Here is a 19,338-nt window from a genome sequence, read left to right on the forward strand (position 1 = left end):
ACAGAGGGACTCCAGTGTCCATCCCCGCTCGCTGGCCCCCAAGGACACTCAGACCTGGGTGATGTGACACCACCCATCCCCTCGCCACCCGCTCCATCAGTGCTTTGCTGCGATTTGTGGGGTTTGGGGGTTTTTACCCCTTAAATAAATAAATGAAGGCACTTTCCCATGAAGGGACATCCCACGGGCCGTGGGTCCTCCAGAGGCTCTCCCATCACTTGGAAAGAACAGCGAAACCATGGGGATTCCTCTGGAAAATGGGAATTCCTGGGGAAAAGCAAATAAAAAGAAGCCCACACTCCTCTCCCGGCTCCACCAAATTCCCGGTGGATGCTTTGGCCCTGCTGGTGCCTTTGTGGGGGGGCTTTGGGTGGTGGGACCCGGCAGCAACTGCTCCAAAGAACCAGCCCAGGTGCCGACTTTGACAAAATAAGTTTATTTCACCGCACTTCGTTTCTGCCGAAACCTCACATTTTTCTCTTTTTCGTTGTTTTGTTTTGTTTTTGGCTGGAAAAAAAACCACCCCCACCCCCAACCTCCCCCCGAAGCCACCAAGAACCGCAGCGCTTCGCCCTCTCCTGCAGGTGACCGAGGGCTCCGACCAGCTCCGCTCCCTGCGGGAGCCACCGCAGCCCCCAAACCCTCCCCATCCCGCAGCCCCCGCCCAGCCACGAGCATCCCGAGCCCTGGAGCCGAGCGCTCCGGGAGCGCCCGCAGCAGATCCCACCCGAGGTGTTTTTACCCCCCTCAATTTCTATGTTTTGTTTTGTTTTTCTTCCCCTCCCCCCCCCCTTTTTTTTTTGTTTTTTTTTTTCTGTGTGTTTTGTTTTAATTTTTTTAAATTAATTTATTTATAGATATATTTAAAAAAAGCAATAGTCCTTTGGTCCCTAAACTCTAAGGAATGATATGACTCTGAAACAAGTAATCCTATGTCCCTGTGCCAGTGACAAGCAGGGGAAGCGCGTGTCCCGCTGCCCCGCTCCGTGGGATATATATATATATATACTTATTTATATATATCTTCTATAAGTCCAACATACTTTGATCCTTGTCTTTTCTCCTCCCCCTGACGTGGGGAAAAAGCAAATCTTGCCCCTTTTCCTTTTTCCTTTTCCAACCAAGCATCCTCCAGGTGAAGCGCCCGAGGCTGGTCCCGTCCCACCGGCTTTGGTTTAAGAATCCATTTGGAGCCTCTTTTCCTCGTTTCTCCTGGGAAATCGGTAGCAGCAAGTGAGTGCTTTCAAAACCACCAGCCACAAAGTGGATCCCGGCTGCCCTCCGCCCGTCTCCCGGCGAGGGAGGCGTTGAGTCCCGGCACGCGGCCGGCGGCGAACCTCAGCCCCGGAGCCGCGTCGCTCTCCTCCTTCCTCGTCCTCCTCGCTCGTGTTCCCGTTCAGTAACAAACAAGACCAGTTTGGGGTAAAAGTAATCAAAAAAGGAAAGAAAAGCTACGACCAGAATGGCTCTCTTCTTCGCTGCTCCTCCATCTCCTCCTCCTCTGCCTCCTCCGGGGTGTGTTGCAAAGAAAGAGAGTTACGGGTTTGGATACTGCACTTGGGGAAGGGGAAAGTCGTCAGACACCCCGGGACACCCAACCTGTAAAACAGCGACAGAGCCTCAGCCTGTGCCCGGGGCACGGAGAGGAGGGAGGGGACAGGGACACAAACCCCGCTCAAACCCATGCGCATGGTCCTGGGTGCAGAGACCCCCAAGGACACCGTGGAACACAGCACGAGCAGAACCCGGGTCCCCTGGGGCACACCAGGCCCCCAGTCCCCCTCACCTCTCCGCAGGGCCAGGCTGAGCAGGGGTCAGTAGGGTCTGTTGGCATCTTTCGGCCGCTTTAGCTGGACTTTTAGCCTCTTCATGCCGATCTGGAAGCCGTTCATGGCCTGAATGGCTGCCTGAGCGCTCGTCGGATTGTCAAAACTGACGAAACCTGGGGCGAAGGACGGGTTTGTCACCAAAAACATCCAAGGCTGACACTGAACCGAGGTGATGAAACCCCGCAGGCAGCCCCAGCTTGGGTAATGCTGGGACAGGGGACAGTGGGGTAGGAGCGCAGCCCCAGATGGCAGGGGACTGGGCTGATAGCATCTTTGGGGACACCAAGGTCTGCAGGGACATGGAGGTGACAGACTCTGTGGGGACACCAGCATAAGAGAGTCCACAGAACACTGGAGTGGTGCTCAGGGACACCAAGGTGATGGGGCCTGCAGGGTCACTGGTACAACAGGGTCTATCAGTGTCAGGGACTGCAGGCACGCCAAGGTGAGCAGGTCTGTGGGGACACGAGGACAGGATGTGTGGGCTCGTGGGACACCCAGGTGATGGAGCCTCCAAAGACACTGGACTGACACGGTGCACAGGGACACCAGGGTGGGTGGCAGACCTGCAGGCCAGAGCAGGCTGGTGGCAGCGGTGACGCTTGGCCACATGAGCAGAGCACGCGGTGACCAACCCTCCCTGGCAGGAGGGGGCACTGGGCTGAGGACAGCAGGAGAGGGGGCAGCAGGAGGGCGAGTCCTGTCCTGGCACGGTGTGGGACATGAAAATGCCCGGCGGCCCCAGGACGGACACACTGCCCCAGCCACCATGCACCCATGGGCAGTCTCTGAGCTGGGATGTTGGGGACAGACAGACCCCAGAGCTGGAATTCATGGAGAGAAGGATCCCTGGGCTGGGACACTGGGGAGAGTGCGACCCCTGAGCTCGGGATGCTGGGGAGAGCTGGACCCCACGGGTGAGACATTGGAGACAGCCAGACTCCCAGGCCGGACAGACCCCTGAGCTGGGACATCAGGGAGAGCGGGACCTCCAAGCTGGAGCTGAGGAGGAGCTGGGACGTTGAAGAGAGCTGGACCTCTGATCTGGTATGTTGACCCAGACCCCCGAGCTGGGGACTGGGAAGAGCTGGACCTGTGCGCTGGGACACCAAGGAGAGCCACACACCAGGACTTACCAAAGCATTTACTCTGGTTGGTGGCACGGTCTACAAAGACTTTGGCAGAGATGACGTTGCCGAAAGGCAAAAACATCTGCGTGAGCTCTGCGTCCCCGAACTCCTGGGGCAGGTGATAAATGAACAGGTTACAGCCCTCGGGACCTGGTGACACACAAGGGACAGGCACACGTCAGGCGCGAGGCACCGGGGGGGGGCAGGAGCCACCAGCCCCACCGCGGGTGCCCCCCCACGACTCCTCACCTTCTCGCTGCTGCTGCGGGATGATGGGCGCCTGCTGGGGGAAGGCCTGGCTGATGGGCGCGTAAGCGGTGGGATACGCTGCTGCAAGAGAGAAACGTGGAGCTGAGGCCCCGGTGCCCACCCAGCCCTGCGCAGGGCCGGGAACAGGGGCGGCCCCGCTGCCACCCTCCATGGAGCTGCCTCTGCTGCCCCGGGCTCGTGGCTCTGCCCTTCCCACCCCAGCGCCGCCCCGGCCTCCCGGCACGGCAGGGATGCAGGAATAGCTCTCCCAGGGGCACAGTGGTGGCAGCAGTAACATGGCCTCAAGGCTGAGGAAAGCCGGCACTTTTGGTTGGAAAAAAACAACAATTCGGAGTCCAAACTTGATTTTCTGTGGAAAATCTGAACGTCGCTGGTAGTGCTCCTAAAGAAATGGCTGCCGGGCCCGACGGACTTCCACAGGATGCTTTGACTCCCTTCTTCCTGCAGCCCAACTCCCTGGCCAGCAGATTCGGCCACACGATGAACATTCGAGGATCTCTGATATCTTGGTGCCTCCATGGCTGTCTCCAGCAGCAGGATCCGCCATGGAGCCAGCTCTCCATCACCGCCCAAACCTTGCCCCCTCTCCTGGTACTGCCGCCAGCTCTCCCCCATGGGCATTAAAACTCAGGTTCCTCCACCCAAAACCCGCACGGAGGGCCGTGCTGGGAGCACATCCGTGCTGCTGGGAACGAGGGGATGGAATTCTGCACCAGCATCACCCCCTCGCTGCCCCGCAGCTCCTGCCGGGGTACGGCACCCGGCGCTCACTGCATTAATCCATGCCCAAGCACACCGCACCAAACCTGTGGCTCAACCCCAAGCTGATGCCTGCCCCCCAAAAAGGTGAGGAGCAAATGAGGGGAGAGAGGGAAGAAAGCAAAGCAAAGCTTGAGACCTGCATAGTGCTGCATGCCTGCGTAGGCTTGCTGGAGGGGATCTGCCACCGTGGGGCTTTGAGCTGGGAAGAGAAAAGGAGAAGGAAGAGAGAATCAGCCAGAGGAGTCCCCAGACGGACAGATCCCACGGGAGAAGGCTCCGGGCCGAGCACGGCCGCGGGGGGGCAGAGCTGCTCCTGCCGCTCCGTAGAAGCCGAGACCAGAGGCAGCGATGCCAAGGGAGGAAGGGTTCCGGTGGGGCCGGGCGCACGGCTGGGGGTCACCCAGCGCCTTCCTGGGGTGCGCAGCGCAGCGGGAGCCGAGCGGCTGCGGGGGGGTACCTGGGTAGGGGTGGATGCCGTTGGTGTAGATGGTCTCCGAGGCGGGCTGCCCGTTGGTCTGCGGCGGCAGCGGGCTGAAGCCGTTGACGCCGATCGGCGTGGCGATGCTGGGCACCGGCGCCGTGCTGATGCCGGGGGGAGTGCTCGTACCTGCGGCACGGAGAGGTCAGTGACACCCCATGGGGGCGCTGGGCGGGACGGGGGGCACGTGGGGGGGGTTGTACCTGAAGATGGGGTGAGGGGAGCAGCCACCAGCCCGCTGACGTTGAAGGCGGCCATCTGCTGCATCTGGGCGGCCGCGATGGCAGCCATGGGGTTGAGGCAGGTGCCCTGCGCAGCCGCCATCAGGGCTGCCTGCTGCTGCATGATCTTAAGGAAAGAAAGGGGGGGAAAGGGGAAAGAGAGAGGCAGAGAGAAGGGGGAGCAGGGAGGATAAATCAGCATCTCCCTCTTTGCACCCGCACATGAGGGATGGATGCCACCCGCTGCTGGACTCAGGGACAGGCGACACTAGAAAAGGTGACCCCTGCCCCCTCCATCCTCACCTGAGGGGGTGAAACCCTCTGTGGTGCCCATAAATGGGGATGCACCAACCCTGATGGGCATCTGCATTCACTGGCACTGATACAATCCCATGCAGGCTTCTGCAGGCACAACCACCACCACCAGCCACGGGACCCCCCCAAACCCCCCAGGTCCTGGCCAGCCCCGGCTCCTACCGCTTGCGTGTAGGCCCCGTAGGCGCCGAACTGGATGGTCATGGGGTTGAAGATGCCCAGCTGCCCGGCCATCTGATGCATCCGCCGCAGGGTCCTCTCCTTGTCCGTGTCCGCAAACTTCACCACCAGGCTGGAGGAGGCTCCCTGGGATGGGGGGAAGATGGGGCTGACGGCAGGACCCCGGCCATGCCCCCGGGACGTGTCCCTGCTCCAGGAGGGTCCAGCCAGCTCGCAGCGGCTGCAGCATCCTCAGCCCTTGGGATGCTGCCGCCTTGGCAGCAGCGACCAGCAATCGATGCGAGGTTTAATTATAGCCGGTGTTCCTCCCTGACCTCCGTTCCCTTTTCCCCTCCTCATTCACAGTTTTGACCTTCGGCGTTAATTAAACAGCCCCTTTCTGCAGCGGGGAGGGAATTAGCCCTGAGCACCATCCCCAGTGCCCGGGCAAGGATGAACCTCGGGGCGATCTGGCCAACAAACTGCTGGTCTGTAGGATTTTGATCCAATTAGACAGAGGATCAAATGAGCTGGTGATTGGATTATGCAGGCAGCACGGGGTCGAACAGGGCAGGGTGAGAGCCTGCACTTACCGGCATGGTTTGGCTGCCATGCAGGCTGTTGATGGCAGCCTGTGCCTCGGCGTGGCTGCCGTACTTCACAAAGGCACAACCTAAAGGCAGAGAGGGGACATGGGAGAGGTTGGACTTGGGCGCTGCAGGAGCTGGTGCTGCCTGCTCACCCCACCGTGCCCACCCCACTGTGCCCACTCCACCGTGCTCACCCCACTGTGCCCACCCCACCGTGCTCACCGTCCTGTGCTCACCCCCCTGTGCTCACCCCACTGTGCCCACCCCACTGTGCCCACTCCACCGTGCTCACCCCACTGTGCCCACCCCACCGTGCTCACCGTCCTGTGCTCACCCCTCTGTGCTCACCCCACTGTGCCCACCGCACCGTGCTCACCCCCTGTGCTCACCGCCCTGTGCTCACCCCACTGTGCCCACCCCATTGTGTTCACCCCACCGTGCTCACCTCTCTGTGCTCACCCCACCGTGCTCACCGCCCTGTGCTCACCCACTGTGCCCACCCCACTGTGCTCACCCCACTGTGCCCACCCCATTGTGTTCACCCCACCGTGCTCACCGCACCGTGCTCACCGCCCTGTGCTCACCGCCCTGTGCTCACCGCACCGTGCTCACCCCGCTGCCCACCTTTGCTGGCTCCGTCGGGCCCTCGCAGGATGGTGCACTCCTCAATCTGGCCGAAGGGCTCGAAGAGGCGCCGGACATCGTCCTCGCTCTGCTGCTTCCCCAGCATGCCCACAAAGAGCTTCCTGTCTTCTAAAAGCAAAACCCAGCCCGTTGGGACGCGGGAAGCGCCGGGTAACGCCGGCGCCGCCGATCCAGCAGCCACGGCGCGGGGTTTATCACCTCCATCCTACACCCGGCTCCGGGTGGGAAAACCTCCCCGGCAGGAGGAGGTGACGCTGGGAAAGAGCCGCCTGAGGGCCGGGAGCTGGGGCTTTTCCCAGCTCCCCCGGCACCGCTGTGGCTGGGAAACAAAGGGAGCCGCAAACCGGCAGCGATTGCCTTCCCGTGATCGACTGGCAGAAGAACCCACAGCCGCGGGCCGTGCCCAGGGGACATAAATAACCCAGCCCCGAGGGGAGGGAGGGAGAGTAAATAATGAGTAGTTCACGATTATTAGCAGCATCCGTCTCGCGGCCGCGCGCTCCCGCCGCACGCTAATGGCTTTTGACAAAGAGAATAAGGTGCCCTGTCAGGAGCCCCGCCAGCAAATAAATAAATAATGGCAGCAGACAATTAATGCTCCGCCCGTTAAGGAACCGGGAGGATCAGCTCGGGGAATAGGGCTCCTGTGCTCTCTGTTCAACATAAACCATCTCCCAGCCAGGGCGGCTTCGGGGAGCGCTGCTGCCCAGGACAGGGGCCCGGAGCCGGGCGCCCGAAGTGCCCCATCCATCTTTAACCCTTCCCCAGTGACACTCGGTAAGTGGGTGATTTATCTGCCAGGTCCCTCTGGGATGTGCTGGGAGCAGCTCGTGGTGTGTTTAACAGCATGGTTTTAACAGGGCAACATCCATCCCAGCTGTCCGAGCCCAGGGCCAGCGGCCCCATGCAAGCATCCCAGTGCTCCCAGCCCTCGGCACCAGTAACGCTGGGGGCTTTCATCCAATTCCTGCAGGTTTGCCCAGATGATTGACTCAGCCTGGAAGCAGCACAGCCCCATGGAGACCCCGGGGGAGGGAGGTAGCAACTTCTGTTTGAGAGGGGCTCAGGCCATGTGTGGCTGACTCCTTCCTGCACCCCAGCTCTGCAGGGTCCCCACAGTCAGCTGCAGGTGGGTAAATGGGCTGTTTGATAGGCAAAGGGGCTGTCAGATGTCGGGTATGACATTGGGATGTTCCTGGCATGACGTCAGGATGTTCCCAGCATGACATCAAGATGCTCTCTCGAGCTGGGCAGGCAGGGAGAGCCGAGATCACATTCATTTTGCGCTTGGGTTTGGATGCCACCAGCACAGGCAGCTCCTTTGGGGGTTTCTCTGCAAACAAACCTCCCCATGGCAGCCTCCATAATGCCACCATGCCCCCTGTCACCCTATGGGTGGCCCTGACCCCCTGTCTACACTGGGCAGCTGGGGAAGGGGGGACCTACCTCCTCGGCCCTCGCTGTCGGCCGGCTTCACCTGGATGGGGCGGTTCATCTGCAACACACAAGCGGGAGCGGGCGGTCAGTGGTGGCGCCGTGCCCCCCTCCCCAACCCTTTCCATGGGGAATGGCAGGATTTGGCCCCAGCCTGGCACAGGGAGCACGGAAGGGACCTGCAAGAACAGAGCCAGGGCTCGTGGGCACAGGGCACCGGGGGTGCCAGGGGCACAGGGCGCTACTGCGGCCGCGGGGACGGGCACCCGAGGATGGGCACCCGGTGCCGCAGGCGCCCGCGGGCCGCCGGTGCCAGCCTTGGCCGCCTGCCCGCTTTCCTCGACTGCAAAGGACTGCAGAGGCAGCAGCAGCACCCGGCCAGCCTGGCAGCACCGCCACCAGCGCGGCCCTGTGCCTCATTCCCACCCAACTCCGGCCTCCTACCGTGCGTCACCGCCGTGCGGACCCGCGGCTGTGACACGCGTGTGCAGCAGGACACGCCAGGCACACCCCTGGCCCGCTGCCCCGCGGAGCCATTTCTCCTCCTCTCTCCCCCTCCTTTTTCCCCCTCTTTTAGCTGAAAAACGCTACAATTACGGCCGTTTCTATGGCAACAAGCGTGCTTCCCCCGCGATGCTGCAGAGCCAGAGCCATGTGCTCGATGGGGTCGTCACGGCAACGGCAGGATGTCACGCATGACGGGGCGGGTGTGTGCACACACGTACACGGCTCGAGCACGCTCGGGTGGGTACCCCCACCCCGGGGTCCCCCTGTGCACCCACGGAGGGGGCAACAAATGTAGGGGCTGGGTGAGGGCAGCATCAGGGCCCCCCTCCCATCCCAGGGTGAGGAAGAGGATGGATAAGGAAGAGGAGGAGGGAGGTTTCCACAGCAACCGTCTCGTCTCCAGGGAAACGCAGGGAGAAATGTCAGCGCAGAGCCAGGGATGGTCCAGGGAGGGGACCGAGTCCCCAGGAGCCACCAAGGGACATGGGGCCACCCAGCTGCCCTCGTGTCACCCGTCCCTCAGGCATCCACCCCATCCCCTGCAAAGGGGCTCACCCGAAAGCCAGGAGGCTGTGACAGCAGAGCCAGCATCCCCCTGTCCCCGTGTCCCTGCTGCGGCCGGGAGGACGGACCCCAATTTTGGGTGGGGGAGCTGCCCCCATCCGCTGACCCACCAGTCCCGTTTCCCAGTGCATGGCCTCCGATGGAATATATTTCCAGGCCTGCTGCTGTGTGCTTAATGCAATAAAGGCAGCGAGGATGATTTAGAATAACATTTAGGGAGCCGCAGAGTGTCATTTTGATGTGTCTCCCGTCTCCGCTCGCTGGTTATTAAACTGTATTGATTCTCCGGGAGCGGCTGATGTTTATAAATGTCAGACCTCAGGGACCAGCTCACCTTCCCCAGGGCCCTGCACCGCACTGGGACAAACAGCCCCAGCCTGGGGACACCCCTGGAAAAGGGGTTTGGTACCCCCGGCATCACCCCGTTCCCACCCGGGGTGCTCAGTGCCCCCGGCGCCAGCTCCCATGGCACAGGCAGATGATGTGGGCACCCAGACCCCTCCTGGGCACAGGGGGATGGTGCCTACCTCTCCCTCTGTCCCCACAGCACCCCTGCACCCACACAGTCACCCACCACTGCCCAACAGGCCTCCATCCTACTCCTGGCACCCAACCAACCACCCAGCGATCTCCCCCTGCTCCTGACACCCATCCATCCACCCCCTGACACCCACCCACCTACCCATTCATCCATCCATCCATCCATCCACCCGTTCATCCACTCATCCCTCCCTGACACCCACAATCACCCATCCACCCATCTTACCCCAAGACTCACCCATTCATCCCCCAACACCCATCACCATAACACCCATCTACCACCATAGCACCCACCCACCACCATAGCACCCACCCATACCCCCAAAACCCATCCACCCATCCATTCATCCGTCCACCCCCGTAGCACCCTCACACCTGCCCATTCATCCCCATCTCCCCACCACCCCCCTTTCCACCCCACAGCACTCACACATCCAACCCTCAATGCTCACCCATTTTCCCCCCATCCTCACACACTCCAGGGCCATGCCAATGCACCCAGTGTCACCAGAGATCCTGTCTGGGGTGTCCCAGCACCCACCAGCACCCTATGGGTGCCCCACAGAGCACCGGCTATGGCACCCCATGGCCACACCACCACAGTGCAACAGCCAAGGGGGTCACCATCGGTTGCTGAACCACCTCCTGACTGCTTGGGCACTGTCACTGTCCCCCACCCAAATTCGGAGCCCCCCAGCAGCCTGGGCAGGGGGTAGAGCTCCTTCCTCGGGGTCACCCTCCTCCTTGCACCCAACAGCCAGTGCACCCATGAGGCCACTGCGCACCCGAGTGAGCCGAGGTGGAGGTGCCGGGTGGTGCTGGAGCAGCGGGTGCCTGTGGGAGGCTGGTGCCTGCATCACCCTGAGGACCTCCAGGCAGCCAACACCCAGTGCAGGGAGACAGGCGCTTGGGTACAGGCAGCCTCCCACCACAGGAACAGCCTGCCATCATAGGAGCACCCTGCCATAGTCCTGGGGGTGCACTCACAGCGAGAGGGCACAGCCGGGCTGGGGACAGTCTCACCGCTGCACAACCCTGCGCAGGCGCGCAACCATCCCAGCACACCCCCACGCACAACCACACACCCCCTACAGCCGCACTCCCACTCCTGCACAGCCCTGAGCACAAGCGCAGCGCCACACACAGCACATGCAACCTCCACGCACACCCACCCACAGTGGCACGCTTGCCTCAGCCCCCCCTGCACCCGCACCTTGCACCCACACAGCCCCACACACAGTGTACACCAGCCCTAGCACCGCTGTTCACCCACGTGCAACCACACACCCACCCCAGGCCAGCCCTGTGTACACCCGCACACAACACCCCTACACCGCACACCCCGAGTCCTCATGAGCACCCGCACCCCCACCTCACACCCACAGGGCCCTCCCTGCAGCTGTGGATCCCGCACAAGCACAGACACACACCCCCGTACCAGGCAGGAACACCCCTTGCCTCAGTTTCCCCACTGCAGCGGTGGGACCCACAGTGGGGCCCCGGCAGCGCCGTGGACACCCGGCGCTGGACACCCCCCAGCAGCACCCACAACCCATCCACATACACCTGAGCCCCGCGCACAATGTGGGAGCCCAGCAACACCCGCATGCACACACGTGCTCCTGCTCACACCCAGCGGGCGCGCACACACACGTGCACACACCCCCAGCACCGCCACCTCCAGGCCCACGCACACCCACAGCCCAGCGCCGCGCGCACAATCGCTGGGTGCAGAGACACGCTCAGCACCCGCTGGCACACGCACGGAGCCATTGGCACGCTCGCACACTCACCATCCCTGGGTGCAACCGCTCTTGTGCACACCCCGGGGCAAAACTGTGCCCCTGCCAATGCACGCACGCACCCCTGCACCACGTGTGGGTGCAACACCCCCCCCCCCCCGAGCACATCCCTTTGCACACCTGCAACCACACACACAACACCCGGAGGAAAAATACACCCTCCAGCCAACACACAAACAAGCCCATCCCTGGGTGCGGATGTACCCTCTTCACCAACACAGGCATGCACACACTCCATCCCTGCCTGCAAATACACCCTGCTCACCACCCCCCCCACCACACACCGTTCCTGGGTGCAGATACACCCTCCTCACCAACACCCACACTCACACACAGAGCATCCCTGCGTGCAGATACACCCCCTTCACCAACACCCCACTGCCAACACCCTCTCTCCATCCCTGGATGCAGATACAGCAACACACACCACCCTCATCCCTGCGTGCAAATACACCCTCACCAACAACAACCGCCCTCCCAACACAGCCACCTCACCCCTGGGTGCAGATGCACCCTCCTCACCATCACCCGCGCTCACACACCACATCCCCGGGTGCAAATACCCCCCCCCCGCCAACACCCCATCCCCGGCCGCACATCCACCGCCCTCACCATCACCCCCATCCACCCCTGCCCGCCTGCGAGCACCGGCGGGTGCAGACCCCGGGCCGAGCCGGTGGAGACAAAGGCGGGGCCCTACCTCGATGCAGAGGATCTTGGACCCGGCGGGCACCCACAGCACGGGCGGCCGCGGCCCCGGCGCCGGCACCTGCGGCAGCTGCATGGCCCGGCCCGGCCCGGCCCGGCTCGGCTCCGTTCGGCTCCGCTCGGCTCGGTTCGGCTCGGGCCGGCCGGACCCGGCGGGGGGGCTCGGTTCGATTCGGCTCTGCTCGGCTCGGCTCGGTCTGGCCCGATTCGATTCGGCTCGGCTCGCGCAGCGGCGCGCGGGAGGCGGGGCGGGAGGGAGGGGCGGCCGCAGCCCCGCCGAGCCGAGCCGAATCGAGCCGGGCCGAGCCGAGCCGAGGGGAGGGGCTTCGGTCGGGACACGCCCCCTCCGAGCCTGGACACGCCCCCAAGACGCGCCGGGGGCGGGGCCTGCCCGGAGTGGGGTACACCCGGGGACACGAGCACAGGTACAGGTGAGCAAAAGTACAGGTGAGCACAGGCACAGCGTGAGCAGAGGTACAGGGTGAGCACAGGTACAGGTGAACACAGGTGCAGGGGTATGAGCACAGGTACAGGTGGGCACAGGTACAGGGGTATGAGCACAGGTACAGGGGTATGAGCACAGGTACAGGTGGTGTGAGCACAGGCACAGCGTGAGCAGAGGTACAGGGTGAGCACAGGTACAGGTGAACACAGGTGCAGGGGTATGAGCACAGGTACAGGTGGGCACAGGTACAGGGGGATGAGCACAGGTACAGGTGGTGTGAGCACAGGTACAGTGTGAGCAGGGTTACAGGGAGAGCACAGGTACAGGTGAACAGAGGTGCAGGGGTATGAGCACAGGTACAGGGGTATGAGCACAGGTACGGCATGAGCACCGGTACAGGTGAGCACAGGTACAGGGGTATGAGCACAGGTACAGGGGTGTGAGCACAGGTACAGGGGTATGAGCACAAGTACAGTGTGAGCACAGGTACAGGGGTATGAGCACAGGTACAGCATGAGCACAGGTACAGCATGAGCACAGGTACAGGGGTGTGAGCACAAGTACAGTGTGAGCACAGGTACAGGGGTATGAGCACAAGTACAGTGTGAGCACAGGTACAGGGGTATGAGCACAGGTACAGGTGAGCACGGGTACAGGGGTATGAGCACAGGTACAGGTGAGCACGGCTACAGGGGTATGAGCACAGGTACAGGGGTGTGAGCACAGGTACAGGGGTGTGAGCACAGGTACAGCATGAGCACAGGTACAGGGTGAGCACAGGTACAGGGGTGCGAGCACAGGTACAGGGGTATGAGCACAAGTACAGTGTGAGCACAGGTAGAGGGGTATGAGCACAGGTACAGCATGAGCACAGGTACAGCATGAGCACACTTACAGGGGTGTGAGCACAGGTACAGGGGTATGAGCACAGGTACATCATGAGCACAGGTACATCATGAGCACAGGTACAGGGGTGTGAGCACAGGTACAGGGGTATGAGCACAAGTACAGTGTGAGCACAGGTACAGGGTGAGCACAGGTACAGGGGTGTGAGCACTGGTACAGGTCTGAGTACAAGCACACATGGCTGTCACTGCTACATGGAAGTGTTCACAGGCACACATGGCTATGCACAATCAGAGAGGGGTGTGCACAAGTATAAGAGAATGTGGACAAGTCCAGACGGGTGTGCACAAGCACATGGGGTTGTGCACAGGCACAGGGGTGTGATGAGGAGCACACAGCGGTGTGCAGAAGCACAGAGAGCTCACGAGCACGGGGGGGGGTGTACAAGCACAGAGGGGTGCGCACAGATACATGGGGAGTGCACAACTGTACGGTGTGCACAGGCACGTGTGGGTATAAGCACGAACACGGAGGGTGTACACAGCTACAGGGGGTGTGCATAAACCCAGGGGCGCATGTACAAGCACACAGGGTTGTAAACAGAAGCATAGAGAGGTGTGCACAAGTGTAGAGGGGTGTGCAGAGGAGGTGTGCAAGAGCTTGCAGGGGTGTGGGCACAAGCACAAGGGGGCGTAGGCACCGGGGTGTGAGCACAACAAGCACAGGGGTGTGCACACTTGCTGCGGCTGTGTGCCCTGGCGGATGCACACCCCGCACCACTGCATGCACACCTGCACAGAGGGGTGTGCACAGGCACGTCCTCCACATGGGCACATGCCCACACACCCACCTGCAAGCACCTACTCACACGCGCACCCCTGTGCTCACCCCGCGCACCAGGGGTGCAGGGTGAGAAGTGAGCAGCTACAGCGACCATACACCTCGCCCATGCGTGTACACACAGAGAGCGTGTGATGAGAAGGGATGAAGGCAAGTCCCAACCCCGCGCCCACAGGCAGGGCCCGAACCTGCACCTCCTTTAGGGTGCCAAAGTGGGCTGTTAAACCTTAAACCTACTGATGCACTAAACCATGGGTGAGAGCGCGGCTCAGGACATGAACCTCGTCCTGCTCCGTCAGCTCTGCGCTCCCGAGGCAGGGATGGATATTCCCGGGGCCCGGCGCTTTCCCAGCCAAGCAGCGGCCCTATTGATTTTTATTTAGGCGAATAATTAAATATTTATTTTCACTTTGTTAAGCTCGGGAGGGCGGAGCCCACAGAAAGCGCAGCACACGCGGGAGCCAGCAAAATCGATGCCTCGGTTTGCGGCCGCTGGAAGCGGCTCCTGCTCCCGCACCCCGGGTCCGTGTCCCCGTCCCCGTGCCCTGCCCCAGCTCACCCCGGTGTCACTCACCCCCGGCAGCGTCTTCTGCTCGTGCAGGGCGCTCTGCGCCTTCAGGGCCGAGTCGCGGGCGCAGTAGGTGAGGAAGGCACAGCCTGTGGAGACCGGGAGACAGGGTCAGTGTCCTAATGCCCAGCCCCAGGCACACAAATGTGGCACTGGGGCCCCCAGCACCCTGGCACCAGCACCTCCTACCCTGGCACCGTGGCACTGTGGCATCCAGCACCCTGGGACTCTGATATCCAGCACCACGCACACCAGCACTGTGACACCCAGCACCCCAGCAAGGTGGCATCCAGCACCCTAGCATCGTGGCACTGTCATGTCCAGCACTGTGGCACCCTGGCACCCAGCACCCCAGCACCGTGGCACCATAATGTCCAGCACCCAGCATTGTTGGCATCCTGGCACCCAGCATCTTGGCACATTCATGTCCAGCACTGTGGCAACCTGGCACCCAGCACTGTCATGTCCAGCACACTGGCACCCAGCACCCCAGCACTGTGGCACCCTGGCACCCAGCACCATCACATCCAGCACCCTGTCACCGTGGCACCCCGGCATCCAAGAGGGCACCACCACCAGCAGGCCCAGAGCTCAGCCCCGAAACAGGATGGGAGCTGGAGCAGTGGGATGAAGGAAGGAGCAGGGCAGCAGCAGCAGCACACGGGCAGCAGCGGCGCCCTGGGGGAAGCTGCAGCTGAAGCCTCAGGGAAGCAGATCTCCAGGCGTCCGGGCAGGCCACGCATCGTGGCTGGGCGCCGCGCTGCTCCCAGCTCCGAGCATCCTCCTCGGGATGAGGCACGGCTCCTCCGACATCCTGGCGCTTCGGGAACCAGGAATACGCCTGGGGTGAGGTTTTCCCACGCTGACTCACGCTGCCACGCCACTCGTTTGCCCAGAGCTGGCGACGAGCAAGCCCTAGGGACCGGGTCCGGTCCTCTCCCCTCCGCCTCTCCGTCCCTGCGGGAACATGCCGGTCCCTGTGCCACCACCACACTGCTCCCTCCCCGAGGGCTTCCCCCCCGGTTTGCTGGGGTCACATCCAAAAGTGCCTGAAAGTGATATTAAAACAGCAGCAAAACAGTTTCCCTTCAACAAAGTAAATATTTAATGAATAAAATTGACATTGATGCATTTTTAATATTGGCACAATTAAATCCGCCAGCTGATTAAGTATTAATAACTCTTAATAAGTACAATCAGCGTGCCTGGGAGGGGAGGGAGCACGACAGTGGTGTGGGGGGACACCAAGGGACAGGGTCCCTCGCCCCGCCGCAGGGTGCTGGGGACATCAACCCGCGCGGGGAGCAAGGAGAGATCCCCCTGGTTAAACATTATCCCACTGCGGGTGGAAAGGGGAGGTCAGCGCAGCAGCTCGCGTCAGCCCCGGTGCCATTTCCAGTGTTTACCATCCGTAATCGTGTTGGCTTCCTCCTCGCCGCTCTTTATTCCTTCGTTTTCTTCCCCATTTCCCCTACAGCAACAACGTGGCTGGTGCACAGGCGTTCCGGAGGAGTTGGGAGGGCTGGGGCCGGAGCGGTCCCGCTCCAGAGGCTCTCCGGGAGGAAGGATGGTGCTCGAATGAGAGGAACATCCGCAGTTCAAGCGTGTGCCTGGGCCGCAGCAGTTGAAGCCCGTGCTGGAAGAGGCGCCGAGGGGCCCTGGCGAGGTGTGAATCCCGTTGTTTGTGGCACACGGGCGGTTCGGAAACAGCCGGGGGCATTCGGGAGGGCGCGGTGATGAGAATGGTGTGGTTCACGGCGGCTGCCCCATGGCCCGAGGGCACCATCCACAAGCACCAAGTCTCAGCTTCCCAGGAAGTCCCGGTGATGTGGGCGCTGCCCGTGGCACAGGCGCTCGGTGACAGGGTGAGGAGGATCCTGTCCGGGTGACACCCAGGGTGCCCTGACCCTGCTCCAGCGCCACAGACCCTGGCTTATGGGGCGGGGGGGTCCATAGGGACCTCAGCAGTGCACACATGCAGCCCTCGGCACGCCTCTGCTCAGGTGCTCTGCTCCCTGTGCCAGGTGCAGCTGGGCAGCCCTGGTCCTGGGGGCTCTCAGAGGCCTGGTGCCTCCATCCCCAGTAGGTGCCTGTATCCCAAATGGGTGCCTGCATCCGCAGTGGGTGCCTGTATCCCAAATGGGTGCCTCCATCCGCAGTGGGTGCCGGTATCCCAAATGGGTGCCTCCATCCCCAGTGGGTGCCTGTATCCCAAATGGGTGCCTGCATCCGCAGTGGGTGCCGGTATCCCAAATGGGTGCCTCCATCCCCAGTGGGTGCCTGTATCCCAAATGGGTGCCTCCATCCACAGTGGGTGCCTGTATCCCAAATGGGTGCCTCCATCCACAGTGGGTGCCTGTATCCCAAATGGGTGCCTCCATCCGCAGTGGGTGCCTGTATCCCAAATGGGTGCCTCCATCCACAGTGGGTGCCTGCATCCCAAATGGGTATCCCCATCCGCAGTGGGTGCCTGTATCCCAAATGGGTGCCCCCATGCATAGTGGGTGCCTGTATTCCAAATGTGTGCCCCCATCCACAGTGGGTGCCTGTATCCCAAATGGGTGCCTCCATCTGCAGTGGGTGCCTGCATCCGCAGTGGGTGCCTGTATCCCAAATGGGTGCGCCCATCCACAGCGGGTGCCGGTATCCCAAATAGGTGGCCCCATCCACAGTGGGTGCCTGTATCCCAAATAGGTGGCCCCATCCACAGTGGGTGCCTGTATCCTAAATGGGTGCCCCCATCCGCAGTGGGTGCTGGTATCCCAAATGGGTGCCCCCATCCGCAGTGGGTGCCTATATCCCAAATGGGTGCCCCCATCCGCAGTGGGTGCTGGTATCCCAAGTGGGTGCCCCCATCCGCAGTGGGTGCCAGTATCCCAAACGGGTGCCCCCATCCGCAGTGGGTGCCGGTATCCCAAATGGGTGCCTCCATCCGCAGTGGGTGCCAGTATCCCAAACGGGTGCCCCCATCCGCAGTGGGTGCCGGTATCCCAGATAGGTGGCCCCATCCACAGTGGGTGCCTGTATCCCAAATGGGTGCCCCCATCCGCAGTGGGTGCTGGTATCCCAAACAGGTGCCCCCATCCGCAGTGGGTGCCGGTATCCCAAATGGGTGCCCCCATCCGCAGTGGGTGCCTGTATCCCAAACGGGTGCCCCCATCCGCAGTGGGTGCTGGTATCCCAGATAGGTGGCCCCATCCACAGTGGGTGCCTGCATCCCAAATGGGTGCCCCCATCCACAGTGGGTGCCTATATCCCAAATGGGTGCCTCCATCTGCAGTGGGTGCCTGTATCCCAGGTGGGTGCCCTGATGCCAGACAGGTGTCCCCAGTCCAGGCACATGTCCTAAACTCCACTGGGGTGCTGTAGCCCTGGGGTGCTCTGACCCCGGGGGTGTCCCCAAGCCAGATGGCACCTCCTCATCCCAAACCCTGAGTGGGTGTCCCCATCCCATTGGTACCTCCACCTTACGTGGGTGCCTTCTGCCTCAGGGGTACCCCAGACTTAGGGGGGGGTCACAAACCAGGATGCCCCACACCTGAGTGTCCCCTCGTCGGGGGTACCTTCACCCCAGGGGTGCCTCATACCAGGGTGACCATACCAGTGCCTCCACCTCAGGGGTACCCCATACCAGGGAACCCCACCTCCAGCACACCTCCACCTTCAGGGTGCCCCCAGCTCAGGGGTACCTTCACATCAGGGGTATCCCCACCTTAGGGGCTACCTCCAGACTGAGGATAACTCCACTTCAAGGGTGCTCCGTGTTTGGGTGCTCCACCTCAGAGGTGTCCCCCCTCAGAGGTGCACCACCGCAGGGGCACCCCCTCCTCTGGGACACCCCATACCAGGGTGCCCCATCTCAGGGGTACTCAGACCACGGCTGCACCTCAGGGCGTCCTACCCGAGGGGAGCCCCCGTTCGGGTGTCCCACCTCTGCCCGCCGCCCCCCCCGCTCCCCGCCCCGGTCGCGCCCCGCGGGCAGGCTCGGCGCCCCCGGTACCTTTGTGCATGCCGGTGAAGCGGTCCTTGAGCACGGTGAGCTCGTAGATGCGGCCGAACTCCTCGAAGAGCGGCTTGAGGTCGCTCTCCTCCAGGTTACGCGGGATCTGCCCCACGAAGAGCTTGATGGCGTCGTGATCCTTCATGGCGATGGCGCCGGGCGGGCGGCTCAGCCCGTTCACCCGGCCGCTGTTCGCGGTGCTGAACGCCGCGCCCGCCTCCGCCGCCGCCACGCCGCTGCCCGCCGCGGCCATGGCCCGCTCCGCCGCCGCCGCCGCCGCCGCTGCGGGAGGCGCCCGCCGCCCCGCCCCGCCCCGCCCCGCCCCGCTCGGCGCCGTTCGGAACCGCTCGGAACCGCTCGGCTCGGCCCGGGCCTCTCCGCTCACGGCACTGCCCCCCCCCCCCCTGCCCCCCCCCCCCCCCCCCCCCCCCCCAACAACCCGCGGGCTGGTGACGTCAGCAGGCTGGCCCCGGCGAGACGCAGGTCATTAGCATAATGAGGCAGCGGCGGCCAATCAGGAGAGGGGAGGCCGGCAGCCGCGCGGGGGGACCCCGGCTCCGCCTACTACTGCCCCCTGCCGGGCCCACCCCAGCCCCTTCTGCCCCACCGCGCTCCGGCCTCCGTCACACCCCACGTCACACCCCGTCACACCCCGTCACACCCCACGTCACACCCCGTCATCCCC

The 19,338-nt window shown here is 62.7% G+C and overlaps 1 protein-coding gene across 8 annotated transcripts; it reads right to left on the reverse strand.

The window, feature by feature from the left end:
* Positions 1 to 796: 796 nt before the first annotated feature.
* On the reverse strand, positions 797 to 18,922 carry CELF6 (CUGBP Elav-like family member 6). Of its 8 annotated transcripts, none has more exons than XM_057420839.1 (13): positions 18,654 to 18,922; positions 14,660 to 14,742; positions 7,846 to 7,894; positions 6,379 to 6,504; positions 5,758 to 5,837; positions 5,168 to 5,311; positions 4,673 to 4,817; positions 4,449 to 4,598; positions 4,128 to 4,190; positions 3,209 to 3,289; positions 2,966 to 3,109; positions 1,787 to 1,942; positions 797 to 1,599 (listed from the first exon to the last, which is right to left on the reverse strand). In XM_057420839.1, the coding sequence occupies exons 1-12, from the start codon at positions 18,904 to 18,906 to the stop codon at positions 1,815 to 1,817; spliced, it is 1,446 nt and encodes a 481-aa protein (XP_057276822.1). In that variant the 5' UTR covers positions 18,907 to 18,922; the 3' UTR covers positions 797 to 1,599; positions 1,787 to 1,814. The 8 variants fall into 8 exon arrangements, with proteins under 8 accessions (XP_057276822.1, XP_057276839.1, XP_057276830.1 ...); XM_057420856.1 differs by having other exon boundaries at positions 4,673 to 4,808; positions 6,379 to 6,507; XM_057420847.1 differs by having other exon boundaries at positions 3,209 to 3,286; positions 6,379 to 6,507.
* Between the last annotated feature and the right edge of the window lie 416 nt (positions 18,923 to 19,338).

This window comes from Pezoporus wallicus, unplaced genomic scaffold (assembly GCF_028554395.1).
Source record: "Pezoporus wallicus isolate ANWC-B61680 ecotype Strahan unplaced genomic scaffold, APGP_CSIRO_Pwel_v1 contig_7731, whole genome shotgun sequence".
Classification (NCBI taxonomy): Eukaryota; Metazoa; Chordata; class Aves; order Psittaciformes; family Psittacidae; genus Pezoporus; species Pezoporus wallicus.

Excerpts from the sequence above, each read along its gene's own strand:
- CELF6 (XM_057420831.1), bottom strand. The coding sequence starts at position 18,906 with ATGGCCGCGGCGGGCAGCGGCGTGGCGGCGGCGGAGGCGGGCGCGGCG. Across the intron at positions 7,895-14,659 it reads AGCAGAAGACGCTGCCGGGG|ATGAACCGCCCCATCCAGGT; the intron begins GTGAGTGACACC and ends TGTGTGTTGCAG. Across the intron at positions 4,599-4,672 it reads TCCCCTCACCCCATCTTCAG|GTACGAGCACTCCCCCCGGC; the intron begins GTACAACCCCCC and ends TCCGTGCCGCAG.